The following is a 22,808-nucleotide window of genomic DNA, read 5'->3' on the forward strand; positions in this document are numbered from 1 at the left end:
TGTGTGTGTGTGTGTGTGTGTGTGTGTGTGTGTGTGTGTGTGTGTGTATGTGTGTATGTGTGTGATGTGACCAAGGAACTGAATTTTTAATTTTATATAATATAAATTAAATTTAATAGCCACATATTGCTACTGGCTACTGTATTAGACAGTACAAGTCTAGCCTGTAAATATATATTTACAGACAACATATATAAACAGTAGTTAGATTGGGTGAGATCATTAAGGGAAGGAATGTAGTAGATAAAAGAGAAAAGATCAGTAGATTGAGTCTGGGATATGCCAGTGATTAGAAGATGGGGAAGGAGAAAGAGCCAGCATGGTCAGCCAGGTAGAAGAAAAATAGGAGGCTGTGATTTCCTAGAATCCTAATGAAAAAATGTTTCAAGGAAGAGTGAGAGATGAGCTGAATCAAATGCTGCTAATAGCTCAAGCAGGAGGAAGACTAAAAATTGACTGTTGATTTAGCCATAAGGAGAACGTTGGTAACCTTGATGAATGTATGGAATGAAAACCAGACTGGAAACAAGAGAAAACTGGAAGCCCTCAAACCTAGCCAGTAGAAATGTAAAATAATACAGCCACTTTGGAAAGCAGTTTGGCAATTCTTTAAAAAGTTAAACAGAATTACCGTATGACCATGAAATATCATTCCTAGGTATTTACCCAAGAGAACTGAAAACATATGTCCATACAACTTTTATAAAAATGTTCAGGCCACACGCAGTGGCTTACGCCTGTAATCCTGGCATTTTGGGAGGCCAAGGCGGGTGGATCACAATGTCAGGAGTTTGAGACCAGCCTGGCCAACATGGTAAAACCCCGTCTCTACTAAGAACATGAAAAAATTAGCCGGGCGTGGTGGCATATGCCTGTAATTCCAGCTACTCGGGAGGCTGAGGCAGAAGAATCGCTTGAACCCGGGAGGTAGAGGTTGCAGTGAGCCGAGATCATGCCATTGCACTCCAGCCTGGGCGACAGAGCAAGACTCTGTCTCAGGGGGAAGAAAAGAAAAATGTTCAAAGCAGTATTATTCATAGTAGTCAAAAAATGGAAACAACCGAAATGTCTATCAACTGATGAGCAGATGAACAAATATAAATTTGTACAATGGAATATTATTCAGCCATAAAAAGGTATGAAGTACGAATACACGCTATAACATGGATGAACCCTGAAACATTTAAGTGAAAGAGGCAAAGTACAAAAGACCATATAGTGTATGATTCCATTTATATGAAACATCCATTAGCCAGGCTGGTGGTGCGTGCCTATGGTCCCAGCTACTTGGGAGGCTGAGGTGGGAGGATCACTTGAACCTAGGAGTTTGAGACTGCAATGAGCTATGACCATACCACTGCATTCCCTCCTGGGTGAGAGAGCAAGAACCTTATCTCTAAAAAATGAAAATTAAAAAAAAACAGAATAGACACATTTATAGAGACAGAAAGTAGATTAGTGGTTGCTTAGGGCTGGGGAAGAGATGGGGTGAAATGGGGGTTGACTGCTAATGGGTACAGGGTTTCTTTTAGGGAAGACCAAAATGTTCTAAAATTAGATCATGGGACTGGCACGGTGGCTTACACCATAATCCCAGCACTTTGGGTGGCTGAGGTGGGTGGTTCACTTGAGCTCAGGAGTTCAAGACCAGCCTGGGCAACATGGCAAAACCCCGTCTCTACTAAAAATACAAAAAATTAGTCGGGTATGGTGGCACATGCCTGTAGTCCCAGCTACTTGGGAGGCTGAGGCAGGAGAATTGCTTGAACCCAGTAGTCGGAGGTTGCAGTGAGTGGAGAAAACACCACTGCACTCCAGCCTGGGCGACAGTGAGACACCGTCTCAAAAAATAAATAAATAAATAAATAAGTAAATAAATAAATAAATAAATTTAAAAAATAAAATTAGGAGCCGGGCGCGGTGGCTCACGCCTGTAATCCCAGCACTTTGGGAGGCCGAGGCGGGCGGATCACGAGGTCAGGAGATCGAGACCATCCTGGCTAACACAGTGAAACCCCGTCTCTACTAAAAATACAAAAAATTAGCCGGGCGAGGTGGCGGGCGCCTGTAGTCCCAGCTACTCCGGAGGCTGAGGCAGGAGAATGGCGTGAACCCCGGGGGGCGGAGCCTGCAGTGAGCCGAGATCGCGCCATTGCACTCCAGCCTGGGCGACAGCGAGACTCTGTCTCAAAAAAAAATAAAAATAAAAATAAAATAAAATTAGATCATGATGATAGTTTCATAATCCTGTGAATATACAACAAAAAATAATTGAATTGTACATTTTAAGTGAGTAGGTTGTATGGTGTGTGGATTATACCTCAAAGCCATTTTATAAAAGAGAAAACTAGAGAAAGGGAACTGCAAAAAGTACTTTATACAAATAGAAAAATTAGCCTTAGATAGTTCATCCATGGTAATAGGAGGAAAGACAGAATATATTACAAATAGGTGTAGGTAGGTGGGTGGGTGTGGTTGTAGCACGTCTCTTGAGTGCTTCTGTTTTCTCAATGAAATAGGAAACAAAGTCATCAGCTGGGAGTGAGGATGAGGGAGGAGTTGTTGGAAGTAAGAGGGAAGGTATAAAATAATTGCTTAGAGAAATGGGAGAGTGAATGGATTAGAGAGCTGTGGTATGATTTTTGGGTGCTACCTTTGAGGTTAGTGAAACCAGCCAGCATGGTGTTATGTTTTCTCAGTCACGTTCAGCTGCACGAGTCCAGGCCTGAATAATGGGAGGCCAGGTTTTAACCAGAGCTGGACTTTTTGCCTGATGAGTGTGTTGACGAAAGAATCTAGGGTATGTTGCTCTACATGTTGCCCGTGGTGGGGCCAGGGTTGTGCGGTGGGGAAGGAGGGGAGGAATCTAAGGTATGAAGGTGTGTATAGAGAGTGATTATAATCATGGGCCATAGAATTTAAGCTTCATAAAGAGGAAATGATGTAAGTGTGTTGAAGGAAAATGTAATGAGATTAATGGATTGTAAGTCTCGATTCCTGATAGAGCTGAGGAATTTTTGGTAATAATGAAACTGTATTACCATGGGAAATGAGTTTCTGAGATAAAGTAGAATAAAAGTTTTATGGTTTTTTTTTGTTTGTTTGTTTTGGGGGGGGGTGTGTGTTTTAAGAATAAAATATTTTTGTTGGAGAAGAGGTCAAGGAACAGAGAGGCAGGGTATTGGAAGAGACATCTCCATGCGTATTGAAATTACCAAAAATTATGGGATTTGTGTTGGAGAAAGATAGTGAGCTAAGAGTAAAGGGGATTGGCCTGAAGATCAGTAGGTAACTGCAACAAGGTGGGCAGGTAATGGGTAGAATTATCTGAGTTTTAAAACTGAGGAGTTTAGGGAGGAAGTGGGGAGAGAATGACAGTAAGGAGCAAATGGGTACCTATTCCACTTTGAGGTTCACTGATAAAAGAAGTATGAGACAGAACAGAACTATCACTTAAGAGAACTGCATTGTCATCAAGACAGAGTCAGATACTCAGATAATAAGGTGAAGGGAACAGTCAGAGAAGTTGAATACCTAGGGAATTTGCTAATGGCAGACTGTGAGTTCCAGAGAACACTGAAATTCAAGATAAGAATTTAGAAATCATCAGTATAAAAATGGTATTTAAATCTGTGGAAGTTGGGCCGGGCGCGGTGGCTCACGGCTGTAATCCCAGCAGTTTGGGAGGCCGAGGCGGGTGGATCACAAGATCAGGAGATCGAGACCACGGTGAAACCCCGTCTCTACTAAAAATACAAAAAAATTAGCTGGGTGCGGTGGCGGGCGCCTGTAGTCCCAGCTGCTCGGGAGGCGGAGGCAGGAGAATGGCGTGAACCTGGGAGGCGGAGCTTGCAGTGAGCCGAGATCGCGCTATTGCACTCCAGCCTGGGCGACAGAGCGAGACTCCGTCTCCAAAAAACGTGAATAAATAAATAAATAAATCTGTGGAAGTTGATAAGATAACAGAGAAAAGAATAGGGGTCCAAGATTCTCCCCTGAAGTTTCCCAGTATGCAGAAATTAGGTGGAGCAGTATTTCAACTTTCTTTTCGTTATTGCCATTCTGAGGAGCCTTTATAGACACTTTTGTCCTAATGGCTCACTTTAGGACATTTTAATACTGTAGATATATAGTATGTGTTTTTTTGTTTTGTTTTGTTTTTTGAGACGGAGTCTTGCTCTGTTGCCCAGGCTGGAGTGCAGTGGCGCGATCTCAGCTCACTGCAAGCTCCACCTACTGGTTCACGCCATTCTCCCGCCTCAGCCTCCTGAGTAGCTGGGACTACAGGCGCCTGCCACCACGCCCAGCTAATTTTTTGTATTTTTAGTAGAAACAGGGTTTCACCGTGTTAGCCAGGATGGTCTCGATCTCCTGACCTCGTGATCCACCCGTCTCGGCCTCCCAAAGTGCTGGGATTACAGGCGTAAGCCACTGCGCCCGGCCTATTGTATGTGTTTTTTTGTATTTGTAGCCCTTTGAAGGCACTTAGGCCATTATAGTACCTAAGTTTTTTTTTTTGGCCACCCTCCCTCCTGCACCAAGAACCAGTTTTTGACCCTTTAGGTGCAACATTACCTCTGCTAAAATGCATGAAATAGAGGACAGAGAAATAGTGAAGAAGTAGCTGGTAAGATAGGAGAAAAGCCAGTAGAGAGTGGTAGGATGAAGCCAAGAGAGGGTGAAGATTGTTAGAAGAAAGGAGAAAGGTATTGAATACTGGAGAATACTCTCTTTATGACTTGGCAGTGTGGTTATTGTGACCTTCATCAAACCGTGTCACTGCAGTGATGAGACGGAAATGGAGTGGTGAGTTGAAGAGTATCTGGGAGGTAAGGAAGTGGAGCCTCAAGGGCAAAAAACTTTTGAGAAGTTTGGGTACAAATGGGTATGGGAAGTGGGTAAGGAGTAGGAAAAGGCTTAATGGAGAACATGTGACTTGTATCGGGCTTTGAAGGATAGTTAGAATCTATGCCATTGTAATGAATAGGAAAGGTTGTTTGAGGGCTAGGTGGAAACTATCTTAAGCTCAAGCTAGAGGTGAAAATATGTAAGGCATATTGAAGTAACAGTGTATGTGTCTAATTTGACTATAGTTGGTAAATCTGCATGTTGTATAGTTAGAGAAATAGAGATTGGATTAAGTAGATTGTGGCAAGAGAGTATTGTGGGCTGGGTGCGGTGGCTCACGCTTGTAATCCCAGCACTTTGGGAGGCCGAGGCGGGCGGATCACAAGGTCAGGAGATCGAGACCACGGTGAAACCCCGTCTCTACTAAGAATACAAAAAAATTAGCCGGGCGTGGTGGCGGGCGCCTGTAGTCCCAGCTACTCGGAGAGGCTGAGGCAGGAGAATGGCGTGAACCTGGGAGGTGGAGCTTGCAGTGAGCCGAGATTGCGCCACTGCATTCCAGCCTGGGAGACAGAGCAAGACTCCGTATCAAAAAAAAAAAAAAAAAAAAGAGAGTATTGTGAGCCAGGCAGGAAGTTTGAATTTACTGTAATAGGATGCTTAATCTATTTTAGTTTCCTAAATGGGATAATAACAAGTTAAATGTAGTTTTATTTTGTTTTGTTTTTTGAAACTGAGTCTCTCTGTTGCCCAAGCTGGAGTGCAGTGGCACGATCTCACTCACTGCAACCTCTGCCTCCCAGGTTCAAGCAATTCTCCTGCCTCAGCCTCCTGAGCAGCTGGGATTATAGGCACCCACCACCATGCCCAGCTAATTTTTGTATTTTTAGTAAAGATGGGGTTTCCCCATGTTGGCCGGGCTGGTCTTGAATTCCTGGCTTCAAGTGATCCGCCTGCCTTGGCCTCCCGAAGTGCTGGGATTATAGGCATTAGCCACTGCACCTGGCCATTTATATGTAACTATATATAATTTAAGTAATGAGTTACATGTATTTCTGACCCTGTTTCCTATCCAGCTCTTCCATATCCATCCACTCTCCACCCTACTTTCCTTGTTCTCAGATGGAATTGTGTAAGGCAGATTGAGTCAAATTGGACTCATTTACTATTCTTTCTTAGATCATTGCCATATATCACCTAAACCTGCAGTGAAGAATATAGTAGCCACTAGGTACATGTGGCTATTGAGTCCTTGAAATGTGGCCAGTGTGAATTGAGATGTTCTGTAAATGTAAAATATATACCGGATTTCAAAGATTTGGATAAAAAGAATATCATAATTTTAAAATATTGATTGTTGAAATTTTCATATACTAAGTTAAATAAAATATATTATTAAGATTAATTTTGGCCAGGTGTGATGGCTCATGCCTTTTATCCCAGCACTTCGGGAGACTGAGGCAGGCAGATCACTTGAGCTCAGGAGTTCAAGACCAGCCTGGGCAACATTTCAAAAATTTACAAAAAATTTTAAAAATTAGCCATGTGTGATGATGCTTACCAGTAGTCCCTACTACTCAGGAGGTTGAGGCAGGAGGATCACTTGAGCCTGGAAGTTCAAGGCTGCAGTCAGCCATGTTTGTGCCACTGTACTCCAGCCTGGGTGACAAAGTGAGACCCTATCTCAAACAAAAAAAAAAAAAGAAAAGATTAATTTTACCTATTTATTTTGACCTTTATTAATGTGGCTACTAGAAAATTTAAAATTACATTTTTTTATTAATTTTTTTTGCACACAAAACAATAAACATTTTCTAAAAATACATACAAACAAAAAGATGCATATCAAACATATTAGGAAGGTTGCACATGGGAAGACGGGGAATAGAAATGGGGGGTGGGAATTAAAGAAAATAAATGAGAGAAGGACTTTGTATGGATCAATGATAATAACTCAATCCTCTGTTTGACAAAGAAGAAGGAGAAGAGGAAGAAAAAGCAAGTGGGATAAAGGATCAGAAAGGGAGGAAAATAGAAAAAATTAGAGTATGACTCCAGGGTAGACCTGTTTTGTTGTTGCTGGGTTGATTGGTTGGTTGGTTTGTTGTATTTTTCATATGTTTCACCATGTTGGCTAGGCTGGTCTCGAACTCCTAGCCTCAAGTGATCAACCCGCCTCGGCACCCCAGAGTGCTGGGACTACAGGCGTGAGCCACCACGTCCAGCCCCCACATTGCGTCTAACCTCTGTGGCAGACCTCCCAAATGGGGCGGCTGGGCAGACGCGCTCTCCACATCCCAGACGGGGTGGCCAGGCAGAGGCGCTCCTCACTTCCTAGACGGTGTGGCGGCCGGGCAGAGGCGCTCCTCACTTCCCAGACGGAGTGGCGGCCGGGCAGAGGCGCTCCTCACTTCCCAGCCGGGGCGGCCGGGCAGAGGCGCTCCTCACTTCCCAGACGATGGGGGGCCGGGCAGAGGCGCTCCTCATTTCTTCCCAGAGGAGGCGGCCGGCGGCCGGGCAGAAGCGCTCCTCACTTCCCAGACAGGGTGGCGGCCGGGCAGAGGCGCTCCTCACTTCCCAGACGGGGTGGCGGCTGGGCAGAGGCGCTCCTCACTTCCTAGACGGAGTGGCGGCTGGGCAGAGGCGCTCCTCACCTCCCAGACGGGGCGGCCGGGCAGAGGCGCTCCTCACATCCCAGACGATGGACAGCCAGGCAGAGACGCTCCCCACCTCCCAGACAGAGGCTGCAATCCCAGCACCCTGGGAGGCCAAGGCAGGCGGCTGGGAGGCGGAGGCTGCAGTGAGCCAAGACCACGCCACTGCACTCCAGCCTGGGCAACACCGAGCAGCGAGTGAGCGAGACTCCCGTCTGCAGTCCCAGCACCTCGGGAGGCCGAGGCGGGCAGACCACTCGAGGTCAGGAGCTGGAGAGCAGCATGGCCAACTTGGCGAAACCGCGCCTCCAGCCAAAGGACAAAAACGAGGCAGGGGTGGTGGCACGCACCTGCAATCCCAGGCAGCCTGCAGGCCGAGGCAGGAGAATCACGGGAGCCGGAGTCAGGGAGTCTGCAGCGTGACGAGTATACTCCAGCCCGGGCAACAGAGGGAAGAAAAGAAAGAAAGAGAGAGAGAGAGAGAGAGAGAGAGGGAGGGAGGAAGGTTAAAATTACAAATTCATGGCTTGCATTATATTTCAACTGGACAGTGTTAAACTGTGCTGCCACTCCATAGCTCTTATCTTCATTCTGGCTCTACTTTCTGTGCTATCACAAGTTGATGCCATTTACCTAACCTCTTCCCTGCTCCTTGTCACTAGCACTCTACTTGACTTTGCATACCTTCTGAGACAAAATGAGCTCTTTTGCCATGAGTACTGCAAATGAAGAGATACGATTGTGGTGGCAGAGAACCGATGAGCAGAGCCATAAGTACAGAAGTACTAATAGTACAAAGATGAGATTGGTGCAAAAATAAAGCCATCAGAAAATTGTAATGCCTCTCTTTTACAGAAGAGGAAACCAGTGTTCAGAGGGGTTAATGTGCTGTCCCCATCTGGGCACCTTCTATGATTTAAAGTATGCTGAAAAGCTCATATACTCAAAAATACATCCCTCTTACCCCTCTACAATCCCAAAGTGTTTTTGATATAATATTTGAAAGTTCCTCTACTTGTGTTTTTCTTTCTTTTCTTTTTTTTTTCCTGAGATGGAGTCTTGCTCTTCACACAGGCTGGAGGATAATGGTGCAATCTTGGCTCACTGCAACCTCCGCCTACAAGGCTCAAGCAATTCTCCTGCTTCAGCTACCCGAGCAGCTGGGATTACAGGCGCCCACCACCATGCCCAGCTAATTTTTGTATTTTTTTTTTTTTTTTAGTGGAGATGGGGTTTCACTATGTTGGCCAGGCTGGTCTCGAACTCCTGACCTCGTGATCCACCCACCTTGCCCTCTCAAAAAGTGCTGGGACTACAGGTGTGAGCCACCACACCCAGTCCTTTTCTTGCGTTTTTAATCCAGTAAAAAAAATTTTTTTTTTTTTTTTTTTTGAGACAGAGTTTCACTCTTGTCACCCAGGCTAGAGTACAATGGCACAATCTTGGCTCACTGCAACCTCTGCCTCCTGGGTTCAAGCGATTATCTCGCCTCAGCCTCCCAAGTAGCTGGGATTGCAAGCACCTGCCACCACACCCAGCTAATATTTGTATTTTTAGCAGAGATGGGTTTTCATCATGTTGGCCAGGCTGGTTTCAAGCTCCTGACTTCAGGTGATCCGCCCGCCTTGGCCTCCCAAAGTTCTGGGATTACAGACGTCAGCCACTGCGCCCAGCAATCCAGTAAATATTTACTGAGCATGTACTGTGAGCTAGTTATTTGGAGGTGTCAACATGTAGTTAATGTGGCTGCGTTAAGTGTACTCTAACCACGAAAATGTCAGCATGGTATTTTTCTTGGAAAGAGTAATAAAAGAAATAGTTAACACATCTTGGTATGTTAAATTTATCTAACTCTTAGCTAGCAAAGCCCTGAGGAAGCAGAACATAGGACAGATAATTTTAATAAGGAAAAAGAAAAATTAGTGAGGAAATAGCTAGACCTGGTGTAGCTAAAGAGGTTTGGGAATCACTGGTGAGAGGACTTAGCTACTAGGGACACTGTAAAAGTAATATTTTGATGGGAGGTTGGGGAGAAGTGAACAAGAATGATGTAGGCAAAGAAATTCTGAAGGCTCTGCCTCACCAAAAGTAAACTTTATTCAGGGCCAACCATGCCAGAACAAATGTTTAATTTTCTAAGCTATTTAGATGTTCTGTTGAGATTACTCCATTTCTCTGGAGAAAAAAGAGATGTTTTTGAGTTAAAAAGCAAACACGGCTGGGCGCGGTGGCTCACGCCTGTAATCCCAGCACTTTGGGAGGCCGAGGCGGGCAGATCACGAGGTCGGGAGATCGAGACCATCCTGGCTAACACAGTGAAACCCTGTTTCTATTAAAAATACAAAAAATTAGCCAGGCGTGGTGGCAGGCGCCTGTAGTCCCAGCTACTTGGGAGGCTGAGGCAGGAGAATGGCATGAACCTGGGAGGTGGAGCTTGCAGTGAGCCGAGATCACGCCACTGCACTCCAGTCTGGGCGACAGAGCAAGACTCCCATCTCAAAAAAAAAAAAAAAAAAGGAAACACTAGTAGAGGGATTGTAAGAGAAACTAATAATTGCTTTCCTAATGCCTAGCTGAAGTACCCCAAGGAAATGGGAATTTTGATTGGCAAAGGTTAGAGGAGAAGAAGTGAATTTCAATCTGGAAATTCCTGTTACTAGAATATGAGAGCAGAGCCAGACATGGACATGGCTTTTTGGAGGGCTTTGGCATAGAGAAAGAAACACAATACCTAGGAAGTGTTAGGAAGTGTAATAAAGTAAGGTGCGGAAGAGATGTAGGGAGAAGGCAGGAAATGGGCAGGAATATGAAACTCAACATAAACTGGAATGTATATTGTGACTTCAGCCATCTGAAATTGTTAGTATGATGATGAGACTGGCATAGTATAAAGTAAGAAAAATAATAGAGATGATGGCATTGTCTGATTTTTAAAAAATTATTTCATCTTTTGAATATAAATACGCTATAAAGCGAGGTCAATGTTGAAGCATTTTAATTTCACCCAGAGTTGCCTGTATTTCCTTTTTTCCAAATGTTCACCTGGTATAAGCTAACTTATGCCAAGCCCTCTCTTCCATTTTTTTGGCCTAAAGTAGCTATCAAATTTTGGTTTCCTGTTTTCTGTTTATTTAGAATATCCCATTCGTAGCAAGGTTTTATTAATTCTTGAAATTTTTTCTCTTTCTATATACTCATACTTCACAACCTGACTTACCTGCAAACTGTATCGTTCTTTGTCCTCTAATACTCATACTTCACAACATGATTTACCTGCAAACTGTATCGTTCTTTGTCCTCTAAATTAGCCTACATATCAGTGTGTTCTCCTAAAGCATCAATTTCATCCTTCACTCCTCTACTTAAAAGTATGAAGATCCCTGTGATCTTTTACAGTCAGCCAAATTTACAGCATATTATTTAGGATTTTCTAAAATGTGTTCAAGTTTACTCATTCAACCATGTTTGCCACTACTTTACAATATAAATCTTTTGTATTAAATCTTCTTATAAGCTGTTCATGTGACATGATCTTTCTTTTTTTTTTTTTTTTTGAGACGGAGTCTCGCTTTTTCACCCAGGCTGGAGTGCAGTGGCTCAATCTCGGCTCACTGCGAGCTCCGCCTCCCGGGTTCCCGCCATTCTCCTGCCTCAGCCTCTCTGAGTAGCTGGGACTACAGGCGCCCGCTACCACGCCCGGCTAATTTTTTTGTATTTTTAGTAGAGACGGGGTTTCACCGTGGTCTCAATCTCCTGACCTCGTGATCCGCCCGCCTTGGCCTCCCAAAGTGCTGGGATTACAAACGTGAGCCACCGCGCCCGGCCAACATGATCTTTCTTATATGTGCTTTCTCCATTCATTCTTCCCCTCAAAAGATGCTTTTTCTCCCATTGCCATTCCAAGTTTTGCTCATTTTTCTGCATGCAGTTTAGCTTTTTTTTTCTTTTTTTTTGAAACGATTAGCCAGGTGTGGTGGTGCGTGTCTGTAGTCCCAGCTACTCAGGAAGCTGAGGTGGGAGGATCACCTGAGTTTAGGGAGGCTGAGGTTGTAGCAAGTCATGATCAGGCCACTGCACTCCAGCCTGGGCAACAGACTAAGACTCGGTCTCAAAAAAAAAAAAAAGTCTTCTAAAATGTGCAGTCTCAGTGACATCACTAAGTCTAGATCTCACAAAAAAATCAGTTAACTAGTTGTCTGGAAGGGTAGAGACAGACTAACCAGTTGACAAGATTTTTTTAAAATAAAATTTGTTTTTGTTTTTGAGACAGAGTCTCGCTCTATCACCCAGGCTGGAGTACAGTGGCGCGATCTTGGCTCACTGCAACCTCCACCTCCTGGGTTCAAGCAATTCTCCTGCCTCAGCCTCCTGAGTAGTTGGAACTACAGGTGCACGCCACTACGCCTGGCTAATTTTTGTATTTTTAGTAGAAACAGGATTTCACCATGCTGGCCAGGCTGGTCTTGAACTCCTAATCTCAGGTGATCCACCCTCCTTGGCCTCCCAATGTGCTGGGATTATAGGCATGAGCCATCATGCCCAGCCCAATTTAGCTTTTACAGTTCAGTAAGAAAAGATAGGCCAGGAACAGTGGCTCATGCCTGTGATCCCAACACTTTGGGAGGCTGCAACATGGCAAAACCCCGTCTCTTAAAAAAAAAAAAAAAAGATGATAATTATATAGGTAGATAATTCAAAGAAAAAAGTATGTACATACAGCTAATATATAATTTGAAAGATAATACATAGATTTAAAAGTATTAAAATTGTGATCCATATTTTTAAAAGGTACTACATATATTTAAAAGTTGCCACGTATACCAAAAGCTTATACATGTATTTAAAAAGGAGATACCAAAAAAAAACTTGTATATAAAAATACCATCTTTTTAAATGAAAAAAAAAAAAAAAAAAAAAAATTTTTTTTTTTTGAGGCAGAGAGTCTCACTCTGTTGCCCAGGCTGGAGCTCAGTGGTGCGATCTTGGCTCACTGCAACCTCCACCTCCCAGGTTCAAGCGATTCTCCTGCCTCAGCCTCCCAAGTAGCTGGGATTACAGGCACCCGCCACCACGCCCAGCTAATTTTTTTATTTTTAGTAGAGTTGGGGTTTCACCATGTTGGCCAGGCTGAACTCCTGACCTCAGGTGATCCACCCGTCTCAGCCTCCCAGAGTTCTGGGATTACAGGCATGGGCCACCAAACCCAGCCAGATGCCAAAATTTGTTTTTTTACTTCTCAGTGTTGCAGACATTTAGAAGACTGATAATACCCATTGTTGGCGAGGTAATCAGAAATAGTTATATTGTTGACAGCAGTGAAATTTGGTACAACCTTTGGGACCTTTATACGTAATAACATGGAATGATGCTGAAATATATTATAAAATGGAAGTAAGTTCAAAAGCACTATAGTATATACATTGAAAAAATATTTGAAGTGATAGGAAAAGTTAACATTGATTTTCTCTGGGTAGGATTGGGGAGTCAATTTTATATGTCAACTATAGCTACAGTGTTTTAACATTTATAATTAAGTTCTATTACTTTTGTAATCAGAAAAGCAAGTTTTTAAAAGGCAATTTTACAATTCTTTTTTTTACAGGAGATTACATGCTTGATGCAAAGCCAAAAGAAATTTCAGAAATTCAACGTTTAAATTATGAACAGGTAATAAACACAGTTTTTGTTAAAGTATGTAATTTTAAAGTTTAAATATATACATTGGTGTCTATTAGTAGCTGGCAGCATTTTTCTATAAAGGATTAGATAGTAAACACTTTAGACTTTGCAAGCCACATGTGGTCAGTCTCTGTTACATATTCTTTGTTTTCTTTTTTATACCTCTTTAAAAATACAAAATCCATTTTTAGCTCACAGCCAGATTTTTCCTTTTTTTCCTCAGTATTTTTCCTTTTTTTTTTTCTCATTCCATGACAGATCAAACCTAGTGTTTTTCTTGAAAAATTGACTTCCAAGTGAATTTGTCATTGATGTATCTGTCTTCGTTTTGTTTATATTTTCCAATTAAGTTATGTTCAGGAGAAAGTTGAACAAATGATGTATATGGTATGTCATTAGGACAAGTTTTGCTATTTGATAGTTTCAGTATCCACATTTCTTGGCATGTTCTTTAGAGATCCTGTTCTGCAATGTAGGAGGTATCACTAGGCTCAAAATTATTGGTGCTGGCAAAAAGCAAGTGGAGCTTCATTTTCTTCAGTATTCTTCCTTTACTTGGCAATAGAAGGCAAGAAGGAATTGGCTTCTTAGAGTGGAAGGAAGTATTAGCCAGGGAAGAAAGAGACATCATTGGAACCTTCATGTTTACTTTCAAAGCAGCCTTTTTTAACATACTTTCACCAGTATCAGATTTGCAAAAAGAAAGCATAACTCATTTCAGTCTTGCAACATTTCTTGAATTTAATGTTCAGATAATCTAGTCTTAATAAAATTTGAAAAATCAACAAGTTGGCTGGGTGTGGTGGCTCATGTCTGTAATCCCAGCACTTTGGGAGGCCGAGGTGGGCAGATCATGAGGTCAGGAGATGGAGACCATCCTTGTCAACATGGTGAAACCCCATTTCTACTAAAAATACAAAAAAAATTAGCTGGGCATGGTGGTACGCGCCTGTAGTCCCAGCTACTTGTGAGGCTGAGGCAGGAGAATCACTTGAACCCAGGAGGCGGAGGTTACAGTGAGCTGGAATTGTGCCACTATGCTCCAGCCTGGTGACAGAGCAAGACTCTGTCTCATTAGGAAAAAAAAAAAGAATAATAATCATCATCAATTTACATTGCATCATATAAGATAGGAAATCTAGGCCAGATGCGGTGACTCACACCTATAATCCCAGCACTTTGGGAGGCCAAGGTGGGTGGGTCACTTGAGGCCAGGAGTTTGAGACCAGCTGTCCAACATGGAACCCCCCCCCTCCACTAAAAATACAAAAATTGGCCGAGTGTAATGGCACTTACCTGTAGTCCCAGCTACTCAGGAGGTTGAGGCATGAGAATTGCTTGAACCAGGGAGGCGGAGGTTGCAGTGAGCTGAGATTGCGTCACTACACTCCATCCTGGGCGGCAGAGGGAGACTCTGCCTCAAAAAATAGGAGGCCGGGCGTGGTCGCTCACGCCTATAATCCCAGCACTTTGGTAGGCCAAGGCAGGCGGAGATAGAGACCATCCTGGCTAACATGGTGAAACCCCAGCTCTACTGAAAAAAGATACAAAAAATTACCCGGGCATGGTGGCAGGCGCCTGTAGTCCTAGCTATTCCGGAGGCTGAGGCAGGAGAATGGCCTGAACCCGGGAGGCGGAGCTTGGAGTGAGCCGAGATCACGCCACTGCACTCCATCCAGCCTGGGCGACAAAAAAAAAAGAGGAAGGAGAAGGAGAAGAAAGAAAATCTATAGCTAAAGCCAAATTTGTATTCTAAGTGATTTAAATTTTATCAGGGGAATTTGTATCTTAAAACAGTGATATTTAAATATTTTTAGCAATAGAAACCTCTTTTCAAATGATATCTTGTCCCAGCTTCCAATATATAAAACCAGTACATGATAAGTATAAAGTGATAAAGTTCAATTTATATCATGTATTTATGAAATTTATATCATTTCTTACTGAAATCATGAAGCTATTTTGATTAAAAACTTAAAATTAGGGACTGTGGATGATAGCTGCGGTCTGATATCAACCTCCAAATTCATTTTACTTTCGTTGCCTAATCCTGAGAAAATCTTGATTGAAATGAGAAAATCTTAATTTTCGTGTTTGCAGGCACCAGGCCTGGTGGCTCGTGCCTGTAATCCCAGCACTTTGGGAGGCCAAGGCAGGCGGATCACTTGAGCCCAGGAGTGAGACCAGCCTGGGCAACATGGCAAAACCCTGTCTCTACAAAAAATACAAAACATTTGCCAGGCCTGGTGGCACACGCCCATAGTCCCAGCTACTTGGGAGGCTGAGGTTAGAGGATCACTTGAGCCCAGGAGGCAGAGGTTGCTGTGAGCCAAGATCACGCCACTGCATTCCAGCCTGGACAACAGAGTGAGACCCTGTTACAAAAAAAAAAAAAAAGAAAAGAAAACTGTTTGCAGCCAGTCACAGTGGTTCACAGCTGTAATTCCAGGTACTTAGGAGACTGAGGCAGGAGGATTACTTGAGCCTAGGAGTTTGAGACCAATCTGGGTGTGATATAGTAAGACTCCATCTCAAAAAATTAAGAAAGAAAGAAAAATAAAAATGCTTGCAAATGTTATCAGCATTTGGTTTAAGTCCATCTTCCATTGGGATACATTCCCATTACACTGATCAGGATTCTTGAAGAGGAATTGGAAGTATTGGCTCAAAGTTGAAACAAAGGATATCTAACAACTGCTTGCATTTCTCGTAAACATATCAGGCAAAAAGTACCCTGCTCTTAAAATAAACAATAAAACTATAAGGTGTTATTATTACATTACTGTTTTGAAAATAGTGTATGTCAAGCTTATATGGCTGGGCTGAGACTAAGCTAATGTGTAATGTTCCACAAGTGTGATGTAATAGTGTTCTTTTTTGTGTAACTTTACGTGAACAGATCTCTTCAAACCTAATTTTAGAAAGACCAACACAGAGCTGCAGTATTCCCAATTAAAACTCTTTACCAGAAGTTGTAATGTTAGCAAAGAGCCTATTTTTTTCAGTTTTGTCTAATAATATACTGACAGCACAAGAAAACACGATGTGTGTATTCATAACAAATTTTTAATGAGTGCAAATATATTCTTAAAATATATTTTGTATTTAAATTTAAAATATTTGACCATGTTAAAAGTTCCTTTGAAAAAGAGTTCTAAGAAACAGTTTAACTACTGCCTTAAAGGATCCAGTAGTACTCCCTTCTTGTGAAGTAAGCAACCATAGCTCACATTTATAGTTTATAATATTAAGTAAAATTTGGAATTAGGAACAAAGTGGCAAAATACCCAAGAGTTTAAAACCGTTTTAAAATAAGTTTGTTTGGTTTATCAGTTGTTGTTTTTTATTAAGACAGAGTCTCGGCTGGGCACAGTGGCACACGCCTGTAATCCCAGCACTTTGGGAGGCTGAGGCGGGGGGATCACAAGGTCTGGAGATCGAGACCATCCTGGCTAACACAGTGAAATCATCTCTACTAAAAATACAAAAAATTAGCTGGGCGTGGTGGCACGCACCTGTGGTCCCAACTACTCAAGAGGCTGAGGCAGATGGAATCCTTGAACCCAGGTGGTGGAGGTTGCAGTGAGCCAAGATGATGCCACTGCACTGCAGCCTGGGCGACAGAGCAAGACTCTGTCTCAAAAAAACAAAACAAAAAAAAGACAAATTCTCCCTCTGTTGTACGGGGTGGAGTGCAGTGGCATGATCTCAGCTCAGTACAACTTCCGCCTTTCAGGTTCAAGGGATTCTCATGCCTCAGCCTCCCATTTAGCTGGGATTACAGGCATGTGCCACCACTCCTGGCTAATTTTTTAATTTTTAGTAGAGATGGCATTTCACCATGTCGGCCATGCTGGTCTCGAACTCTTGGCCTCAAGTGATCCACCTACCTGAGATTACAGGCGTGAGTCACTGCACCAACTTTTTTTTTTTTTTTGAGACAGGGTCTCCCTCTGTCAGTTGGTCTGGATTGCCGTGGTGCTATCGTTGCTCACTGCAGCTTCAAACTCCTGGGCCCAAGTGATCTGCTCACCTCAGCCTCCCAAAGTGCTGGGATTATAGGCATGAGCCACTGTAACTGGCCTCTTTTGTCAGTTTTATTAATCTTTATGAAGATATCAAATGGTGTTAACTCAGTTGTTTTAATACTAAATAATGGGGAATAATTGCAGCAAATATATGAAGGTTTAAGCATGAGCCCAGAGCCATTAGAAATCATATTGCCCCTAAAGGAAGTTGGGTGGTTGACAAACAAGAATTTACAAAAATAGAGGAAAATCTGGTGGTTGTAAAACTATAATTCTTAGATTGCTCACTGTTGTTACTATTTTTTCAGATTCATCATTGCTGTAGATTTAAGAAAAGTTCTAAAACACTTAAGGGAAAAAAATGTAAGCTGATTGTTTTTAAGCATTCGATTTTTGGGAAGGTTGAGAAAATATATTGTTTAGGGGAAACATAGTAGGAAGAGATGAAACTGACAAAGGTCAGAGACTGCAGTATAACAATGTCATCCTATTATAAATGCATCATTCATGAATTTAAAACATTTGAATGATTTCTGTTTACAGTTTGTACAGTCTGTTAGAATGGAATTTTATGAATTCTTTCATAAAACAGAACTTCATTTTTGCAACCTAAATTTGTCTTTTTCAGATGTCAGAGAGAATCCCTAGTTTTAATATAAGATTTCCTTCATTTTCACCCTTTTTATTATCAAACCCCTCTATAGACTATAGTCTACTGTTCATATTTTGTATCTTTAGTATCTTGTACAGTGTCTGATTAGCAGTAGGGATTCAGTAAAAGTGTGTTAAATTTTATGTATTGGTTTTTCTTTATTCTTTCAAATATATTCTCTATACGTATGTCCATATTTAATGTGTTAACATGCTTAGAAAAGCATTTTAAAATAGTCTTTATTCCAGATGTATATGACTACGTTTATTGAGAAAACTGATGTGGACAGAATGACTCCTTAATCTGACAAACAAGTCTTTGTGATCCAGCCTCCGCCTGTCTCTTAGGCTTCATCTCCTACAACTTTTCACTTTTATTTTGTCCCAGCCACACTGGGCCCCATGCTATTCCATGGACACAGTAATAAACTTGTTTTTGCACTGGCGTCTACTTTGGAATGCTCTTTGCCCAGAGCTTCCTAAGATTCAGTGCTCACTGTGGTCTCTATTCTAGTGTCATTTTCAAAGAGGCCTGTCTCCCTCACCTCCCTCTCCTTCTTTCCTCTCCCATTTACACTGCCCACTCCCCTCCCTCCCTCCCTTCCTCCCTCTCTCCCTCCGTCCCTTCCTTCCATCCTTCCTTCCCTTTCAGTGCATTCACTGCAAAATTAAGTATGGAAAATACTGAGAATTTCTATATACCTCCTGTTCCTCCTAACCCCACACACATAGCTTCCCCCACTATCAACATCCTGCACCAGAGTGGTTCATTTATTATTGATAAACTGGCAATGCCACATCATTATCACCCAGAGTCTATAATTTACTCTTTCTTGGTTTTGTATATTCTATGGATTTTGAAAAATGTATAATGACACGTATCCACCGTTATAGTATCAAACAGAATAGTTCCACTGTCCTAAAAATTCTCTGTACTCTGCCTGTTCATTCCTCCTTTCCCTTAATCCTTGGCAACCGCTGATCTTTTTTACTGTCTCTGTAGTCTTGCCCTTTCCAGAATGTCATTTGGAATTATACAGTATGTAGCCTTTTCAGATTAGCTTGTTTTCTTTACTACTATGCATTTAAGTTTCCTCTGTGTCTTTTCATGGCTTGATAGCTCGTTTCTATTTTTTTTTTAATTGTGTTAAAAACCACATAATATAAAATATATCCTTTTTTTGTTTTGAGACAGAGTCTCGCTCTGTCGCCCAGGCTGGAGTGCAGTGGCGCAATCTCGGCTCCCTGCAAGCTCCACCTGCTGGGTTCATGCCATTCTCCTGCCTCAGCCTCCCGAGTAGCTGGGACTACAGGTGCCCACCACCACGCCTGACTAATTTTTTGTATTTTTAGTAGAGACGGGGTTTCACCATGTTAGCCAGGATGGTCTCGATCTCCTGACCTCGTCATCCACCCGCCTCGGCCTCCCAAAGTGCTGGGATTACAGGTGTGAGGCACTGCGCCTGGCCACTTTTTCATCTTTAAAACTGAAACTTGCCAGGCATGGTGGCTTATGTCTGTAATCCCAATACATTGAGAGGCTGAGGCGGAGAATCACTTGAGCTCAGAAATTCAAGAGTAGCCTGGGTAACATAGTGAGACCCTATCTCTACAAAATATCAAAAACAGTAGCTGGGCATGGTAGCATGTACCTGTAGCCCCAGCTACATGGGAGGCTGAGGCGGGAGGATCGTGTGAGCCCAGGAGTTTAAGGCTGTGGTAAGCCATGATCACATCACTGCACTCTAGCCTGGGCAACAGAGTGAGACCCTATATCCATCAAACAACCCCCCTTTCCCACTTCCTCCAGTCCCCTGGAAACAACCATTCTGCTTTCTGTTTTTATGATTTTGATGACTCTAAATATCTCATATAAGTAGAATCATACAGTATTTTTACTTTTGAGACTGGCTTATTTCACTCAGCATCATGTCCTCAAGGTTCATCCGGTTATAGCATATGACAGGATTTCCTTCTTTTTTTAAGGCTGAATAATGTTCCATTGTATGTATATACCTCATTTTCTTTATTCATTTGTCAGTTGTAACTAAGAATAAAGAGTTATGAATAATGTTGCAATGAGCATGGGTGTACAACCATCTTTTCAAGATCGTACTTTTAGTTATTTTAGATTCACCAGTAGGAGAGGCCTTCTTCCTCTTTGATTAAAAAACATTTGACTTTAGACTTTCTGGTCTAAAATGGGTCCTTCATTTCCACTCCTCTCTACAACTTCATCTTGCTCAGTTTTTCTTACTAATACTTGACATTGTTTTATATATATACATGTTTATCTCTCTCAATAGAATGTTAGTTGCATAAGAGCATGAACTTTGTCTTGTTTTGTTTTGTTTTGTTTTTTGAGACAGAGTCTCACTCTGTTGCCCAGGCTGGAATGCAGTGGCGTAATCTCAGCTCACTGCAACCTCCACCTACTGGGTTCAAGTGATCCTCCCACCTCAGCCTCCCAAGTAGCTGGGACTACAGGTGCATGCCACCACGCCCAGCTAATTTTTGTATTTTCAGAGACAGGGTTTCACCATGTTGGCCAGTTTGGTCTCAAACTCCTGACCTCAAGTGATCTGCCCACCTCTGTGTCTGTTTTATTCATTGTTATATCTTTCAAACTCCAATTAGTGCCTGGCACATAGTAGATACTCAATAATAAAAACATGTTGAATTGAATTTATTGGATAAAATGGAAAATTAAATGTGCTTGTACTTGAATATCTTTTTTGTTCTCGTTTTGATGTTTCTGAATTAGAACTTTCCCCTTTTCTATTTTCAGAATATGAGTGATGCCATGGCAATTTTGCACAAACTACAGACAGGCCTGGATGTAAATGTAAGATTCACTGGTGTTCGAGTGTTTGAATATACACCAGAATGCATAGTATTTGATCTTCTTGATATTCCTTTGTACCATGGGTGGTTAGTAGACCCTCAGGTAAGTCAAAGAATTTGAATTATATAAACACAAATGCAGGAAAAATGTATTAATTTGGCAAATTAATCTCAATTTGTATTTTTTGTTACTTACTTTTTTTGTACTTTTGCCTGGAATTAGCCAAACTATGAGGTTAAGAACAGAGTCCTCCAGACTACTAAGTCTGCCCAAGGCTTCTGACCCCAACTATAAGGAGCTAGGGCCCAACTACAAGGTTAGAGGGAAGAGCTCATAGAGGACCACCCTTACATCTCACACCAATCACAAGTTCGAAGGCTTCCCAAAACTACCCTCAGGTTCAGTAATTCACCAGAGTGACTAACAGGACTCCCTGAAACCTATTATACTCACCATTACAGTTTATTACAGGGCAAAGATACAGGTTAAAATTAGCAAAGGAAAGAGACACATACGGCAGAATCTAGGAGGGTTCCAACTGTGAAGCTTCCCTTGGATCCTCAGGACATCATACCCTTGTGGAATTGACGTATGACAATATGCATGGAGTGCTGCCAATTCTGGAAGTTCACCCAACCTTCAGTGTTCAGATTTTTTATTGAGATTTCATTATGTAGGTATGATTTAATTTATTGCCCATGTAATTGAACCCAGACTCTTACCCTTCCCTCCCTGGAAGCTGAGCCGACACCATGTGGTTCAAGGGATCCATCGTTAGTATAAACTGCAGGTGTGGCCCAAGGGGCCCATGATAAATAACACAGTCACTCCTATTGGTACGGAAATGCCAAGATATAGAAGTTATTTCATAGGAGCCGGGACAAAGGTCAAACCTCTCTTTGGACAAGACTGTATTCTTTATTGCATAGCTTTGAAAATCTCTTTTCAAAGCTATTTTAAAAAGGCACCCCCATATATCCATCACTCTAACTGTACATTTCTAAATGTACATTGACCTTTGGTATATTAGTCTAGCAATCCAGATTTTGCCTCTTGTTAAGGGTATCAGAGTCCTGGCAGGAAGTAGATGACACACGTAAGGAGAACTGTCAAAAGTTTAATGAAGAGACTGTTTACAAAGGTGTGGGCAAAGTTAAGGGGAACAAGTAAGGGATGGTGTAGCATCTTAGACCTAGCAACAGCAGAAAACGATTGCCTCTCATAACTCTGAAAAGACAAGGAGAGGGAATACTTAGCAGAACACAGCAAGATTGATTACTAAAGCACAGAGCTCCTGACCAGGAGATGTGACCTTCAGGAGAGGAATACTACCACCAAGCTATGGCCCAGCAGGGAAAGAGCACAGGTAATACGTTCTCTGACTGTCACTTTCTGATTTCCTTTAGTAGCTCCCTTTGGCCAAATTCAACTGATAATTAGAGAGTAAGAATTCCAATTGCTGCAGTCCATAGAGGTTAGTCTCCCGAATACAGAAGAAATGGAGAGTCAGTTGGAAAGATGAAAGGAAAAAATAATTCTCCTATAACATACTAAATTTTTAAATAGGTTAGCGTCTTCTCTTTTCCACTGATCTGTGTTATGTCTACTCCTATACTGTTTTAATATTATTTTCACTTACTTACATTTTTTAACATAAAGTAACATTCAAATTTCAAAATAATATTGGTTAATTGTAAACTTTAAAAGAAAAAGACAATGGAATTATACCAGCCAATGCCTTTCAAATTTATTTTGTTTTATGGTACGAGGTGAGAATTTACCTTTTTTATAAATTAAACTTTTTATTTTGAGGTAATTGTAGATTCAAATGCCACTGTAAGAAATAATAAAGAACAGGTTGGGTGTAGTGGCTCACGCCTGTAATCCCAGTACTTTGGGAGGCCGAGGCGGGTGGATCATGAGGTCAGGAGTTCAAGATCAGTCTGGCCAAGATGGTGAAACCCAGTGTCTACTAAAAAATACAAAAATTAACCGGGTGCAGTAGTGGGCGACTGTAATCTTAGCTACTCAGGAGGCCGAGGCAGGAGAATCACTTAAACCTGGGAGGCAGAGTTTGCAGTGAGCCGAGATCATGCCACTGCA

General features: G+C 42.1%; 1 protein-coding gene across 4 annotated transcripts in view; it reads left to right on the forward strand.

Moving 5' to 3' along the window:
• LOC116463515 (ubiquitin carboxyl-terminal hydrolase MINDY-2) overlaps positions 1–22,808 on the forward strand; it is a 95,877-nt gene that overhangs the window by 21,029 nt on the left and 52,040 nt on the right. For all 4 annotated transcript variants that reach the window (XR_009212080.1, XR_009212081.1, XM_032146644.2 and 1 more), the window contains exons 3-4: positions 13,105–13,169; positions 20,649–20,807. Coding sequence is in view for 2 of the 4 variants with exons in the window: in XM_032146644.2 (XP_032002535.1) it covers positions 13,105–13,169; positions 20,649–20,807 (224 nt within the window). In the remaining 2 variants the exon portion in view is untranslated. The remainder of the gene's footprint in view (positions 1–13,104; positions 13,170–20,648; positions 20,808–22,808) is intronic.

This window comes from Hylobates moloch, unplaced genomic scaffold (genome assembly GCF_009828535.3).
Source record: "Hylobates moloch isolate HMO894 unplaced genomic scaffold, HMol_V3 SCAFFOLD_40, whole genome shotgun sequence".
Lineage (NCBI taxonomy): Eukaryota > Metazoa > Chordata > Mammalia > Primates > Hylobatidae > Hylobates > Hylobates moloch.